At 59.5% G+C, this 14,613-nt stretch overlaps 3 protein-coding genes across 15 annotated transcripts in view; 2 read left to right on the top strand and 1 right to left on the bottom strand.

Annotated features, from left to right (window-relative positions):
* Nucleotides 1-697, top strand: part of PODXL2 (podocalyxin like 2) — a 50,870-nt gene extending 50,173 nt beyond the window's left edge. For all 3 annotated transcript variants that reach the window (XM_021069445.1, XM_003358547.4, XM_013982020.2), the window contains exon 8: nucleotides 319-697. In XM_021069445.1, coding sequence (XP_020925104.1) covers nucleotides 319-531 — 213 coding nt within the window. In that variant the 3' untranslated portion in view covers nucleotides 532-697. The remainder of the gene's footprint in view (nucleotides 1-318) is intronic.
* Nucleotides 319-11,877, top strand: ABTB1 (ankyrin repeat and BTB domain containing 1). Of its 8 annotated transcripts, none has more exons than XM_005669821.3 (12): nucleotides 319-918; nucleotides 1,859-1,921; nucleotides 2,001-2,056; nucleotides 2,779-2,920; nucleotides 3,038-3,197; nucleotides 3,278-3,323; nucleotides 3,529-3,624; nucleotides 3,716-3,834; nucleotides 4,051-4,146; nucleotides 4,234-4,401; nucleotides 5,159-5,359; nucleotides 5,426-6,689. In XM_005669821.3, exons 1-12 carry the CDS (start codon nucleotides 863-865, stop codon nucleotides 5,630-5,632), a joined length of 1,410 nt encoding a protein of 469 aa, XP_005669878.1. In that variant the 5' UTR covers nucleotides 319-862; the 3' UTR covers nucleotides 5,633-6,689. The 8 variants fall into 8 exon arrangements, with proteins under 8 accessions (XP_005669878.1, XP_020925105.1, XP_020925107.1 ...); XM_021069446.1 differs by lacking the exon at nucleotides 5,426-6,689 and adding an exon at nucleotides 7,949-11,877 and having other exon boundaries at nucleotides 782-918; XM_021069448.1 differs by lacking the exon at nucleotides 5,426-6,689 and adding an exon at nucleotides 6,808-7,412 and having other exon boundaries at nucleotides 782-918.
* The window catches only part of MGLL (monoglyceride lipase), an 88,570-nt gene continuing 84,999 nt past the window's right edge, over nucleotides 11,043-14,613 (bottom strand). For 3 of the 4 annotated variants that reach the window (XM_013982013.2, XM_013982014.2, XM_021068336.1), the window contains one exon: nucleotides 11,043-13,589. In XM_013982013.2, coding sequence (XP_013837467.1) covers nucleotides 13,464-13,589 — 126 coding nt within the window. In that variant the 3' untranslated portion in view covers nucleotides 11,043-13,463. 4 annotated transcript variants of the gene reach the window in all.

Below are 14,613 nucleotides of genomic sequence, written 5' to 3'. Positions count from 1 at the left end.
CCCAGTTCCTCCTGGGCAGGGCGGCCTTGCAGACGCCCCGGTTGGGGGTGGGAGTGGGGTGCAGGCAGTGCACACCTCCCTTATTTTCTAGGAGTCTCTGGGGTGGTGGAGGGATAGACGGTGTCAGGGAGGCCACAAGGCTGATAAGTGTAAAGGGTCAATGGTCATTTTAAGAAAGGAGTTGAGCTACAGGACCAGAAGGGGCTGTCTGTCCGCTGTCCGTCGAGGGTCCGACAGGGGTCCCCTGTCTAGGGAGGGTCTGGAGGGATGTGGGGCGGCGGGGCCGGCGCGCCCGCCCAGCCGCCCCTCCCGCCGCAGTCGCACGGCGAGGAGCTGCGCTTCGTGGAGAACGGCTGCCACGACAACCCCACGCTGGACGTGGCCAGCGACAGCCAGTCGGAGATGCAGGAGAAGCAGCCCAGCCTGAATGGCGGCGGCGCGGTCAACGGCCCGGGGGGATGGAGCGCGCTCATGGGGGGCAAGCGTGACCCCGAGGACTCAGACGTGTTTGAGGAGGACACGCACCTGTGAGGGGCTGAGCCCCGCCCGGCCCGGGCCTCGGCGTGGGGTCCTCTGCCTCCCCCTCCAGTGACTCTCGACGCATCTCGGCACCCCCCACCCCCCCGACCCGACGCCCCGCGGGGCGCCCGGGACCCTATTAAAGCCGCCGGGAGAGCACGCCGGCCCGTGGTCCGCCTAAGCGACTCGTTCTTACTCTGGGCTGGGGTGGGGGCGGGGCAGCGCGCCCGAGTCGGTCCTCCGAGCGCCAGGCGCCGCTGCCGAGCGCCCGGGCGGGGCGGGGCGTGTTTATATCCGGCCGGGGCTCTGAGGTCGCCTGGCGGGGGTCCGGGCCGTCCGCGCCATGGATACGTGCGACCTGTTCTCCAGCTGCAGGAAGGGGGACGTGGGCCGAGTGCGGTGAGGACCCTTGGCCCCGGGAGGGTGCCGGGTGGGTGACCCCGCCGCAGACCCTTCCCCCGTGGGCGCCCAGACGCCGAAGCAGGGCTGCCTAGGTTGCCACAGTGCTCTGGGGTGGAGCCGGGGATCGGGGAGCTCTGGCGTGACTCCTCCAGGGGGTCCCGGAGGAAGGTACTGCGACGAGAACGCCCGGAGGGGGAGAGGAGAGCGCGGAGAGAAGAGAAGGGCCCGGGCGCCAGACCCTGGGGGCCGGCCTGGGACTCCGCGATTCGTTTCTGATGCGCTGTGGACCCGGAGCTGGGGTCTCTAGTCCTCGGAGATTCGGAAACTCCCCAAGTGCGGCTAGAGCTGACTGGGCGCTGCAGTCGCCATCTCCGTGGGCTGCCTGATTGGGATGGGAGGCACCTGCCCACCTTCGCCAATTCCTGACCCGCACAGCTCCCCCGCTGCAGGTGCCACTTGTGATGCTGCTGGGAGCGCTCTTGAGGTCGGCCCAGGTGTCTCCCCCAAGGCACTTCCTCCTCTGTGGTGGCTCCATCACCACCCTTGTTGATTCCCACTTCCCCACCCCACCTGCTGCCCTGTCTCCTGACATCCACCTTCTAGAACCTACCTTTTTGTCATTTCCACATCACCAGTATGCCTGCAGCAGCTCGTGCTCGGCCTTGCCACCCCAAGCAGCCAGAGGGCTCCCACAGAGGCAGAGGCCCCTTCCTCTCCTCCTTCCCAAAGGCTTTCTGCCCAGAGGCCCCTTCAGTTCTGGGGCCTCTGATGCTGGGTTTCCCATTGCCACTCCGTGGTCTCCTTGTCTCAAGTGCCTTTCCTGTTCTGCTCAGCCCTCACCCGCCCTCACCTGGGGAGGCTTCCTTCCTTCCCCTCCTGAAGGTTTGCTCTCCAGACCAGGAACCTGGCCTGACTCAGCTCTGACTTCCCTGCCCAGGTATCTGCTAGAGCAGCGTGACGTGGAGGTGAACGTGCGGGACAAGTGGGACAGCACCCCGCTGTGAGTGCCGTGGGGGGAGCAGGGGTGGTCAGGGTTGGTGGCGCTGCAGGCCTGACAGCACTGGGTCCCTTCCCCTCAGGTACTATGCCTGCCTCTGTGGCCATGAGGAACTTGTGCTCTACCTGCTGGCCAATGGTAAGTGGGTTGGGGGCGGGGGGCTGCATGCGGGTGTTCACAGTGGCTCTGGATCTCTCCCCTTCACCTGCATCCCATCAGCAAGTGCTTTTAGCTCTGCTTTGGGAACTAGTTCTGCGTGCTGCTTCCAGCAGCTCAGCATCTCCCTGCAGTTGATGTCACCTCTGGCCTCAAGGCTGCCCCTTCACCTGACCAATGGTTTGTTGCCCTTTGTGCAGGCTTTCCCGTCTGCCATGGAGCTGGATGCCCTGTCAGGCTGGGAGCTTCCCCAAGACCCACACTCCCCCTCCCGCCTGGCCTGGTTCCTCAGGGCCTCTTCCGTTGCCATTCCTCCTGCTCAGACTGCCCTTTCCCTTGTTCTCATGTGGCTCTCGTTTAGTTTAGGCCTCTGCACCTGTCACTGTCACAGTCCATCTGTGGCACCTGCCACCACTGTCACTCTTCGTCTTACTTAGTTTTTCTTCAGAGCAGCTGGCATCAATTGCTAACCTGTTTTCGCTGTCCTGGAGCCTCAGTACCCCCTCAGCTAGGGGCCCATCAGTTTACAGTCTGTCTGTAGAGAACAGGGCTGGCCACCGAGCTCTCTGTCTCATGTGGTCTGGGCGTGCTTGGGCCCTGGCTGGTGTGTGTGTGTGTGTTGGGTGAGACTTTCCCCTGGCCCCTCTCCAGCTGCAGGGGGCAGCCCCATGGCCCTGCTGATGGGAGAGCCATGCTTTTCCCAGGAGCCCGCTGTGAGGCCAACACCTTTGATGGTGAGCGCTGCCTCTATGGAGCGCAGAGTGATGCCATTCGCCGGGCCTTGCGTGAGTACAAGCAGGTGACGTCCTGCAGGAGGCGGGATCACTACTACAGCTTCCTGCTCCGGTGAGGAGACAGCCCTGCCTGGTGGGTCTGCAGTGGGTGTGGCCTATGGACCGCGGCACCCTGCTGGGGGGCAGGAGGGCGGGGCATACTGCTGAGCACCCCTGGACTGCTCCCCAGGCTTCTGGAGCAGGGCATCCACAGTGACGTGGTCTTCATGGTGCATGGGAGGTCTTTCCGGGCTCACCGCTGCATCCTGGGTGCTCGCAGTGCCTACTTCGCCAACATGCTGGACACCAAGTGGAAGGGCAAGAGTGTTGTGGTCCTTCGGCACCCCCTGGTGGGTCCATGGTTTGGGGTCGGGGGTCAGCAGGGGGCTTGTGCTGAGTGACTGCCTCTGACCGCAGTCTCTGCCCACAGATCAACCCTGTGGCCTTCGGCGCCCTGCTGCAGTACCTGTACACAGGTGAACCCCGGGTCTGGGTAGGGAGGGGCCACAGCACACCCAGGTGCTTGTCCCCTGCAGTGCAGGGCAGCCTCAGCAACCTCCTGGGTTGGCTTTTCCCACCTGGGGCCAGGCTGGGCAGAGGGACTGCCTCCTGGAATTCTGTCCAGGCAGCAGGGTCCCGTTCAGACCCTGAGCCTCCCTCCCGTGCTGCACCCACACCCAGGCTGCCTGGATGTCAGTGTGGAGCATGTCAGCGACTGTGAGCGCCTGGCCAAGCAGTGCCAGCTGTGGGACCTGCTAGGTGACCTGGAGGCCAAGTGTGAGTTGTGTGTCCAGCCTCAGGCCCAGGGCCGCGGGCAGGAATTGGCAGGGCTGCCCCGCGCCCTGAAGCTGTGCTCTGCCCTCCGCAGTGGCCTCCAAGCCAGGCACGTGCGTGAAGGTGCTGACCATCGAGCCCCCGCAGGCAGACTTACGGCTGCGGGAGGACCTGGCCCTGCTGGCGGACTGTGCCCTGCCCACTGAGCTCCGGGTGAGCACCTTGCCTAGGAAGGGGCGGCGGTTTAAACCTAAGCCTGGCACTTCCCTTTTTTCTAGCCACACTGCTGGCTTGTGTTCTGTGCTGTGTCTGGATCTGCAGGTGGGGCGGCGGTCACCTTCAGGTGTGAGCAAGAGCAGGCCCTTGGCTGGGGCCGGCTGCTGTCCCTTCTCCCGCCTGCTCTGATGGCACCTCCTCTCTGCCCCCCAGGGTGATCTCTGGGAGCTGCCCTTCCCTTGCGATGGCTTCAATGGCTGTCCTGACGTCTGCTTCCGAGTGGAGGGTTATAACTTCCTCTGTCACAAGGTGCCAAGCTTTCTCCCCCTGGACTCCCACCCCTGCCTTAAGCTCTGGGCCCAGGTCCCCGCCCATCCTGAGCCCAGCTTCCCCTAGGCCTTCTTCTGCGGCCGCAGTGACTACTTCCGGGCCCTGCTGGATGACCACTTCCAGGAGAATGAGCAGCTGGAGGCCCAGGGCAGCCTCCTGGCCATCACCCTGCACGGCATCTCACCTGATGTGTTCACCCACGTGCTGTACTATGTCTACAGTGACCACACGGAGGTGTGTATACCGGATGGGGGCGGAGGGGAGGTGTCGCAGGCCGCGGGGCTCCAAAGGGGAGCGCCCAGCTCTAGGGCCAGTTCTCCGTGGTGCTGGGGAAGGGAGCGTGGCCCCATGGGGACTTTTCTATAGGTAGAGGGGCCTTGATAGGTTCCAGAGCAGGAATGACAGCATCAGCGACCTGGGATGCCCAAGTTCTCCAGCTAGAGGCGGGGTGGGGACAGTCACCTCAAAGTCCCACAAGGGTGTTGGGGTTGCTTCAGCTGCCCTAAGGCCGTCCCCACAGACAGGGCAGCAGGAAGCAGAGGGTGAGCATCACTGCCACACAGGCTAGTTTTTGTTTTTTTTTTTTTTTAAAAGCCCCAAAACACAATAACTGAGGAAGAGTTTGTTGTTCCTGGTTTCTCTCTGAGGTTAGTGCCCAGGGCAGGTGGCTTACAGGGCCCCGAATCATCCCCTCCATCTTGTCGCCCTGGTGTGCCCTGGGGCAAGGTCAGCACACTGACTCCCTGAAGGGCTTGTGGTGGATGCTGCCAGCCATGGGGTCCCCATCATAGTTGCCTCAGGAGGAGGGGGATACTGGTAGGCGGTTTCCTCTGGTCCTGGTCTTCAGGCAGCTGGAAGCTGTGCCTCGAAAAGGCAGGTGCGAAATGTGGGCTCTGGCCTCGGGGCTTGAGGCCCAGCTGGCCTGTGACATGAGCCCCCAGCTCGCCAACAGTCTCCAGGTGTCTTTCTGCACCCCCTTCTTCCCTTGCAGCTGCCACCTGAGGTGGCCTATGATGTGCTGAGCATGGCTGACATGTACCTGTTGCCAGGCCTGAAGCAGTTGTGTGGCCGCAGCCTGGCGCAGCTGCTGGATGAGGACAGTGTGGTGGGTGTGTGGCGTGTGGCCAAGCTATTCCGCCTGGCACGGCTGGAGGACCAGTGCACTGAGTACATGGCCAAGGTCATCGAGAAGGTGGGTGTGGGCCCAGGGTGGGGAGGGGGCTGGCATCAGGAATGCCCTAAACTGGCCTGTCCACAGCTGGTGGAGCAGGACGACTTCGTGGAGGCTGTGAGGGAGGAGGCAGCGGCTGTGGCAGCCCGGCAGGAGACAGATTCCATCCCACTGGTGGATGATATCCGCTTCCACGTGGGCAGCACGGTGCAGACCTGCAGCGCCATGCAGCAGGCGCAGCAGCGGCTTCGGGTGCTGGAGGACCTGCTAGTGTCCATTGGCCTGGAGTGCTGACCAATGCACATGTGGCTGTTGTGTGCTCAGGGTGTCCACCCCCTCCCCCGCCAGCGCACACTCCTTGTGCCTGGGGGCCCCTGGGAGGGTCACCTTGGGATGAGGCCCCTTCCCCAGCACAAGCCAGTCCTAGAGGCCCTGGGGCTGGGCACCACTCAGGGAAAACTGAGGTGGGGGAGGTCTCTTAGGGCCTCCCCTGTCATCTCCCCCCACCAGGCCTGTCTCCCTGGGCAGAGCTGGCTTCTCTGCACAGAACAGCCTGGTGGAGGTGGGAGAGCCTGCAGCAATAAAGCTTGAATTCACTGTGGGGGCCTGTGTCCCTGGCAGGGAGCCCTGGGGAACTCCCAGCAGGACCACCTGGGGCTGGTGGGGAGAGGGCCCTGCAGCCCTTCTGGTGGGACAGGGCTTCCCCCTGAGTTTCCTCTTAGAGTGTCCCACCTGCTCACCCTTGGTGGCTCTGGGTGGTTTAGTGGGGCCAGAATTAAGAACAGACTCTGAGTGCTTCTAGCACCCACTCCAAGCAGTTCTGTCCCCATGCCCTCAGACCAGACTGCGTTCTGCGAGGCAAGACCCCAGGTCCAGTGGACCTGGCCCGGCATGACTCCCTCCACTCCCCACCCCACCAGCCACTGTCTGCCCTCAGCCCAGGGCCTGCTTCTCTTATGCCTGTGTCTGAGTGATAACCGTTGAAGGAAAAAGTATTTCCATGCATTTTACTGGGAAGAATCATATGCATTTCTACCCAAACCCAGGATCCCCAGATTTTCCACATTTGGAGAAATAGACCAGCCAATGACAAAATAAGCAACAACAGAAAAGAAAAAGCATGTGTTTAAAATGAGTGTAGGGTGGCTTGTGTGCCCCACCCCCACCCGGGGAGAGCCCTAACAGTGGGGCAGGTCAGAGATGACGGTGCTGTGCTGAATCCTCGAGGAAAGGGGAGCAAAAGGGAAGCCCTGTCATCCTGCTTGTTTATTTGAAATGTCAGTATTTCATTCACCATTAGTTTTAACTTAATAAAACATCACATTAAAATATCACTTACCTAGACTACTAAGATTTTTGGTGCCCCTGAACTATTTTTTTCACCCATTCTATATAATACTCCTCACCTGCCGGAAAAAAAAAAAAAAAGGGCTTGCTTAGCTTATATTTTTCTATCTGGAAAACTACAGAGCCTTCAGTGCCACCTCCTCCTGCTGCAGATGGAGGACCCCAGAGAGGCATGAAGACACCCTCACAGAGGTAGTGGTTGCCCAGCCTGGGGCAGCCTTAGCTCCTGGAGCAGACCTTTGAAGGCATTGAATTAAATTGCTGGCTTTGGGAAAGATGAACCACAGCCTCAGGCAGAGGGCTTCTGAAGGAAGAGGCCCTGGAGCTGGGAGCCAGTCTCAGGCGCCACAGCCCCACGGGCTTAGAGCCAGAGTCCCATGGCACCTACACTGAACCAGGAACCTGGGAGACAGCAGCCAGAGCCCCAGTGTCCTTATGGGTCTCAATGGGGGCAGCATTACCAGCCATCTGGAGAGTGCACTGCTGCTGAAGAGGCCCCAGCAGGGCGGGGCCTCAGCAAACCTCATCTGAACTTCCTTTCCTGGAGATGATGGAATGTGAGCAGTTCCAGGCACACGGCATAGCCTGTTCTTACTTGTGGAGTCTTGGAGATGGACACTCATGTTCTCCTGACCCTTTAGCCTTCAGGGTAGTTGTCACTGAGCCTCTGTAGTAGCCGCTGTCCAGTCTTCACATCCCCTTCCCACTAACCTCGGTCCCAGCTCGCTCTCGCCTGCCTGCTGGCCTCTCCCAGTGGACACCGAACCCAGGTATCCCACAGAAAACCTGGACTGGATGCCTGTCTCTCCCTGGCGTCTGAACCCCTCCTCTGCTGTGGGCCCCAGCTCATTTTCCAGCTTCCCTGCAGGTAGCTGTAGCCAGGCCACCAGGTTCCAGACCTGAGCAGAAAGTAGATGAGGTCTTTGGTTTAGGCTGCCTTCCTGTCCTCCCTGTGGCTGGAATGCAGACCCTGTGGCAGGAGTGGGAGCAGCCACCCAGGTCCACAGGCTGGAAGCCACAAACTCAGAACTTCGGGGCAGCAAGGGGGCACTGCCCCTCCTTCCAGCCTCTGTCTGCTCATGGCCATGTCCTCCACCCGAGGCTCCTGATGCCCTTCCAGCCAGGGCTGTGGTGCTCTCCACATGCCAACCTGCTGTGGGTGCCCCCAGTTCCTCAAAGTCGCACTTTGGGGACCAACCTGTACTCCCTTCCTCCATCTAGCCCTGAGCCCCCCTCAGACGTACCCCTTCTCGTCTCCTGCAGAGCCTACCTGGCGCACCACTGTCTCTTCCTGCTCCGAGATTAGGCAAACTGTGTCACCCACCCTGGTTCTGGGGGCAGCTGCAGGGCTGCACAGCACCTGCCAAAGGACAGGCCCTCAGCAGGAGTGCCTATAGTCCATGGATGTGCTCAGGATGAAGGGTCAGCCCAGGAAGGACTCTGCCCACGTGCCACCCACCAGGCTCAGGACGTAAGGAGAGCAAGGGCCTGGGGAGCAGACCATCTTTCAGGGCTACATCCACCCAGCGGCCTCCACATGGGAGCAGGGCCACCTCTGCCCAAATGATGGAAAATTCATCAGAAGTCATCGTAGGAGAGCGGGCAAGGTGGTGGAGCAGAAAGGTCTGAACTCATATCCTCCAGGAGCTCCCCTCCTCCATAATCTCACCTCCTCCGAGAGCACACTCAAACTACAACTACCTGCAGAACAAACATCAAGGAAAAGGCCAGAAACCTTCTAGAAACTAAAAACAAAAAGAAGTGAGCCAGGAGGGAGAGGGTCAGGGCACAACCTTACACAGCCATTGAGAAAACTCAGGTTAGAATCAAGCAGGGCCAAGGTGGAGAAGGTTCCACCTCCCATCGACCTTGAACCTCAACAAACACTCACTGTGATGCACCAAACCACAGGCCCACAGGTGCCAGGACCTTCCCAGGCAGACCATACAAGACCAAAAAGTGGCGGTGGCCCGATTCCTGGAAACCCCACCTCTTTGCCCAAATAGCTGGAATGATGGTCCCACGTATTAGCCTGTGAAATTACCCAGACCATAAACACCCGGGTCTGCACTCACTTGGCCCCACATCCACCTGGGGACTGTGCATCCCTAACAAGCGCATGCTCACATTGCACGACTCGCTCCTGAACCCCTTCCCGTGCGAAGCTAGGCCCTCACCTGGGCCATCCCCAGGGACACAGGGACATCCAGGACAGGACCATCCTCTCGCCCCTCCTCCTACAACAGGAGGAACCAGGTGGATGGTGTGGGGGCAACCTCGTGATACAACCAAGCCCCAGTGACGACCAGAGACTGGAGAACATTAGCCTGCGGGGTGACAACTCTGGGCTTACGTCGGGCCCCCAGTCCGGGGTCCTGCAGGGAAGACCAGCCCCCGGGGCAGAACAGGAAACAGACTCCTTCCCTGAAGGTCACACAAAGCCCCAGGTGCCCGGGGCCCAGGTCAGAAGCTGTCACTCCTCAGGAGCATGGACCAAACCCACCTGCTGTCCTGAGAGGTTCCCAGGGAGTGGGGGCTCACCCTGGGGACACAGACCTGGCCTCCATCCTTCCACCCCACCAAAGGTAGCACCAGCGGCCCCTACCCGTGGGCAGGCTAACACAAGCTGTTATGCTGGCCTCAACCACCAGGGGGCAGACACCAGAAGCAAGAAAACCAGATCCCACAATAGGCCAGACCCTGCCCTGAGGCCAAGGTCCTGCCTACCCAAAAGCCAACAGGACCATCCAGACACCCTGGACCCCACATCCCCCACCAGCAACTGAAACAAGCTCTGGGGTCCCTGGGCCCTTCAGGCAGACTCCAGGATCCAGCCCTACCTGCCAGTGGTCCAGCTCTAACGCCAGGACTGAACTTTACCTGCCAGCTGGGGGGCAGCAGCCCAGTCTGGGGGATCCTGGCTCCACCCACCAGTGAGCCAGCACTAGCCCCAGGGTTCTGCTGGGGTCCTGCAGCTCCCTTGTGACCAGGTCCCAATAACTAGCAGCATCTGCACAAGACAGAGGCTGGCAACCAACAGACCAGGACCAACCAAGCCCAGCAGACTACCTACAGAGCCAGCCCCCCACAGCAGAAGGACAAAGCAGCCCTCTTGACCAGGACTCTAGAGCATGTGGCTTGGGTGACAAGAGTGGAGGGCACTGCTGGGACACATGGGACCCTCCTACAGAGCCCACTTCTCCAAGGACGAGAAACATAACCCACTGAGCACAAATACCAACAGCAATGTAGACAAAATGAGGCCAAAAAGAGGAATGCGTTCCAGATAAAGGAACAAGTAAAATCCCAGAAGAACTAAGTGACATGGAGACAGGCAATATACCTGAGAGTTCAGGGCTGTGATGGAGAAGATGGTCCATGAACTCAGGAGGAGGATGGATGCACAAAGTGACTGAGAATGTCGATTCAGCAACAGTAAAGCATTCAACCCAGTGGGCCTTTTGAGGTGAGGCCCTGTTAGGCGTGCACATCATGGAGTGGGCTCTGTGCCCACAAGCCAGGTGCCAAGCTCAGCCCCTCTCCTCTGTCTCCCTGGACAGGTATTTATCAGGGACCCCTGGAAACCAGACAGAAGTCTGATGGAGGACCTACCTCCTGCAGCTCAGCTGTGGGGAGCAGAGCTACCTAGGGTCCACAGAACACCGTTGCAGCAGACGGCACTGACCATGTTGCTGAGGGGGAGGCAGGGTGACTAGACAGGGTGGTCAAAGAGGCTCCACTGAGTGGCTGGCGTGGCGGCCAGTGGACAAGGGAGGAAGGGGGAGTGAAGGTGGGGGCCACGGGCTGTGCCTGATCTGAGTGAGATGGACCATGGGAGGGGCCACCAGGCAACCCAGTGAACACCCCCTCCAGCCGCTGTGCGGGAAAAGGCTGACACAAGCAGGGAAACCAGGTGCCCTGAGGAGGCTGCTGTGGCCACGGGGCACGAGGGAAGCAGAGCCCTGGTGCCATGGTGGCCAGTGGTGTACACGCTTTGGAGGTGGGGCCAACAGGACCTGCTGCTGGGACAGAGCAGTCAGGAGGGTGTCCAGAGCCCAGCCCAAGCCGTGGGAGAGCAGGGGCCCCACATTGGGTGGAGATGGTGGAGGTGGGGCCACATGCAGGGGAGGATCAGAGCTGGTTTCTGGATCTGTGGCAAGTCCACATGGGAGTCTGTGAGAATGCCGGTGTGGGGCCTGCTCCGTGGGGGAGAGAGCCACATCCACACACCCGTGGGTATCCTGTGAGTACTGGGCAGCCAGCCCAAACATATCCCACTGTGGCCTCACAAAAGGCCACTGGTCTCTCCTCAGGGGATGTTATATAGTCAGATCAGACAGACAGGCAGACAACACCATCAGAAAACATCTGGTTTATTAGAACTAGATGTGGCGTGTGCTGGTCCTTAAGTGGTCTAAGCTGATACAAGCGTCCTACACATAGCATGTGGCTGGGCTGCAGTGGCGGTAACAAAATCCTTGTGATCCTAATGGTTTTACGTTAATAATTTGTGAGGGAAAGAAAAGGGAGGGTGGGGCCCTGCAGGGGGCTTCCAGGACTGAGGAAAAGCTGTGGTCACCAGTGCCCACCCAACCTCCACCGCTGGAAAGCAACCCCGGTGGGATAGAGCCTCCAGTGGCTGCAGGCAGCATCTTTTCCTACAAAGATGTTCAGGCATGAAACCATTTCTGCGTGCCCAGCAGGGCCTCTGAGTTACAGGGTGGTGTGGAGCTCACAGGTGGGCCTGGAACCAGGGGCCCCATCAGCACATCTGTCCACCCAGGTGCAATTTGGCAGTGTGCAACCACCATAACTGCGTGTCCAGGGCCCCTCCCTGGCCTCTGTCCTCTCTTCATCTCGAGGCCAGGCTGTGCGTGACCGGCTTCCTTCCCAAACCCAGATTCCCTGCACCACGGCGCAGGCAGGGCCCTGACGCTCACACAGACAACCACATGCTGGCAGGTAGCAGCTGACCAGCATGGAGCCGCCATCATTGAGGATGACCTCAATTCTAGATTCGCTGGGCAGCAAGGATGGGAAGGTGTGGCTTCCAGACGCATGGCAGCCGCCAGACTGTGCCCCCTGCCCGACCCCAGGCTAGGAAACAGTCCTGTTCAAATAACATTCCTTTTCAATATAGGCAATTCTTTAACCAGATCTGTAAATGCAACTAAGTCTCTGTAAGGGCTTCCATATAAATAAATTCATGCATTGAAAGATTCCTGGTCAAACCACATGCCTGGTATTTAATTTGGGAAATGGCCTTGCCATGCATGCTTTTGGGAGAGGCAGGGCGGGAGGTGTGGGGACTCCCGTGACCTGTGTTGGCACAGCTCGGCGACAATTCCAGGTCTGGCTGCGGGGCATCTGGCGGTTTGGGGTTTGTGATGGAGTTCCTGCTGTTGCTTTGGCCCAGGAGCAGAAACCTCCTCAAGGCTGCCCTGCTGACCAGGCAGGCTCACCTCACTCAGTGCATTGTCTATAGACACTTTTCCTCCTCCAAAGAGACGCCAGAGAAATAAGAAGGGGCGACAAAGCACTCTCTATGGGGACCTGGGCCCTGTTCCCAGGGTGAGTGCCTGGGGGCCTCTCCCTCCCAAAGGTCAGGGGCAGAAGAGCACAGAGACCCCCTCAAGCACACCCTTCCCTGAGGGTCCCTGAGGGTGGACCCAGAGCCAGCCCGGAGGCACAGGGTGTGGGCAGGGCAGCAACTCCTGCTGCCATGGGGGGAGCCCAGGCCTTCAGGTTCCGTGTCAGAGGGCCCGGCAGGGCAGAGGCCTCACTGGGGCCTTGGGGCCTCAGGACTGCACCTTCCATGGGTTCAAGGCCCCCAGCAGCTCTGCACCCCCCATGATCACACCTGCAATGGGGCCTCATCTAAAAGTGAAAGTACCCTGGGTGGGCAGGGACTTGTTTATTGCTGGCACAAGTGAGGGCCAGGGGCTGGGGGCAGGCTCGGCACCAAGAAAGCCAGGAGGGCTGCTGGGGACTCAGGCCTGCAGCTGTGGGCAAGGCTGCCACGTTGGGACTCTCTCTGGCCACCAGAGGTAGCTGTGCCGCCAGCTGTGCCAAGGCCAGGCAGGAGGACCCAGGACAGGCCAGCCCCACCGAGCTCTCAGGGCTACAGGGGGTGTCAGGCGTCCACGCCTTCAAACCCCTGCTTCAGAGCACACGTTACATATCAGCCACTCCACTAGCAACATCACTGTCAGCTAACACCAGGCAGCGGGGAAAGGCTACCCTGAGGCCTCACGTAGAGGCCCGCAACTTCTCCTTGGGCTCCTAGCCCCACTGCCCCCAGCCCACCCCGGCTCCCAAGACAAGGAGCAGACATGACTTGGGCGGGGGTGGGGAGCATTTTAAGAAGGTGCGGGTATTTTCTGGGTCTCAGTGGGCACGGCATCTGCCCAGGGAGTGGATGCCACCCCATGCCCCATGGCCTGAGAACGGCCCGCCCAGGCCCTGGGGTGGGTGGGGAGGGCACGGCCCTCCCTTATTGCTGCCTGGTGACGACCTGCGGAAAGGAGGCGGGGCGGGCTCTGCTCTCTCAGAGGTCTGAGACCTTCTATTTCTGCATCACATGTCCACCCCGTAAGGCAGATTCAGGCGGACAGCCTGATATGTGACAGGATTGTCTTGTTTTTGTTTTTTAGTAAACTGTGCTGGGGATTCCTCTAATTCGTGGTTTTTGTTTTTTTGGCGAGCCACATCTGAGAAGCCAGCTCCTGCCCCTCCTTTGCCCGCTTCCCTGACTGTGGCCTGCCACTGGCCATGGCGCTCAGGGTGGGGACCCTGTCCCCATAGCCGCTGTCCTTTGGGAGACCCATGTATTTATCTCACGGAAGACGGAATCGGTCACCTCAGGAAGCTCTTTGTGGAGAATGTGGTAGGCACCCTCATAAATCTGCAATTGAGAGAGACAGGAAGTCAGGCAGGTGACGGGGCAGGGGATGGAGAGGACCCCCTTCCTCGTGTGCCAAGGCCTTGTTGTGGGGTGGTATTCCAAGTAATTAAACTGTCCTAACACTTTTTTGGCAGGTCCCCCCTTAAACCTCCCAGGCCTGCTTGGTCTGACACTCATGCTCCACACCCCCCTCCCCGACCCTGCCCCATGGCCCTACTGTTGCCACGGACCATGTTCACGATGCTTGGATGTGTCTTCTCAGCATCATTCAAAAATGGACTGTGTAACCTTCTAGAAACACCTTCTTCATGTGGTTTCCATGGCTTTTGACCTTCCCGGCCCTCTTCCTGCCTTATGGTTGAGGCTGCACCATGCCACCCTCCTGGGCTGCCCAATGGCATGGCCCAGGTGTGGTCAGACCTCTTTCTCCCTCTCTCCCCAGTGACCACGTCCAGGCCCCGGCTGTCAAAACCACCCATGTACTGATGACTCAGGATCTGTACCCCAAGCAGATCTCCCTCTGAACACTGTACGTGTGTAGCCACCTGCCTCCATGCCATTTCCGGGAATCTCTAACAGGTATCTCCAAATTTATTTTTTTTAAACTACAGTAAAAATCATGTAACATGAAATTTGCCATCTTAAGCATTGTTGAACTGTACGGCTCAGCAGCATACTAAGGACCTTCACGCGGGCCTACAACACTCTCATCCTGCAAACTGAAACGTTCAATTCCCCTCTTCCTAGCCTTTGGCAAGCACCATTCTGCTTTCTATTTCTAGGGCTTGTGGCTACTTTACACGTAGCTTACATGCAGAATCACAGAGCATCCGTCCTTTGTGTGGCTAATTCCACTGAGAAGAATGTACTCAGGACTCATCCATTTGCAGCAGGTGTCAGAGCTTCTTCCTTGTCATGGTGGAGCAACCTTCTGTTGCATGGAGGGTCCACTGTTCCTCACCCTCCCTCGGTGGACCCTGGGGTGCTTCCACCTTGTGACTACTCTGAACTGTGCTGCTGTGAA

Source organism: Sus scrofa, chromosome 13 (assembly GCF_000003025.6).
Source record: "Sus scrofa isolate TJ Tabasco breed Duroc chromosome 13, Sscrofa11.1, whole genome shotgun sequence".
NCBI lineage: Eukaryota > Metazoa > Chordata > Mammalia > Artiodactyla > Suidae > Sus > Sus scrofa.
This window is presented reverse-complemented; position numbering and strand designations above follow the sequence as displayed.

Excerpts from the sequence above, each read along its gene's own strand:
- ABTB1 (XM_005669821.3), top strand. The coding sequence starts at position 863 with ATGGATACGTGCGACCTGTTCTCCAGCTGCAGGAAGGGGGACGTGGGC. Across the intron at positions 919-1,858 it reads GGGGACGTGGGCCGAGTGCG|GTATCTGCTAGAGCAGCGTG; the intron begins GTGAGGACCCTT and ends TTCCCTGCCCAG. Across the intron at positions 2,057-2,778 it reads GCTCTACCTGCTGGCCAATG|GAGCCCGCTGTGAGGCCAAC; the intron begins GTAAGTGGGTTG and ends TGCTTTTCCCAG.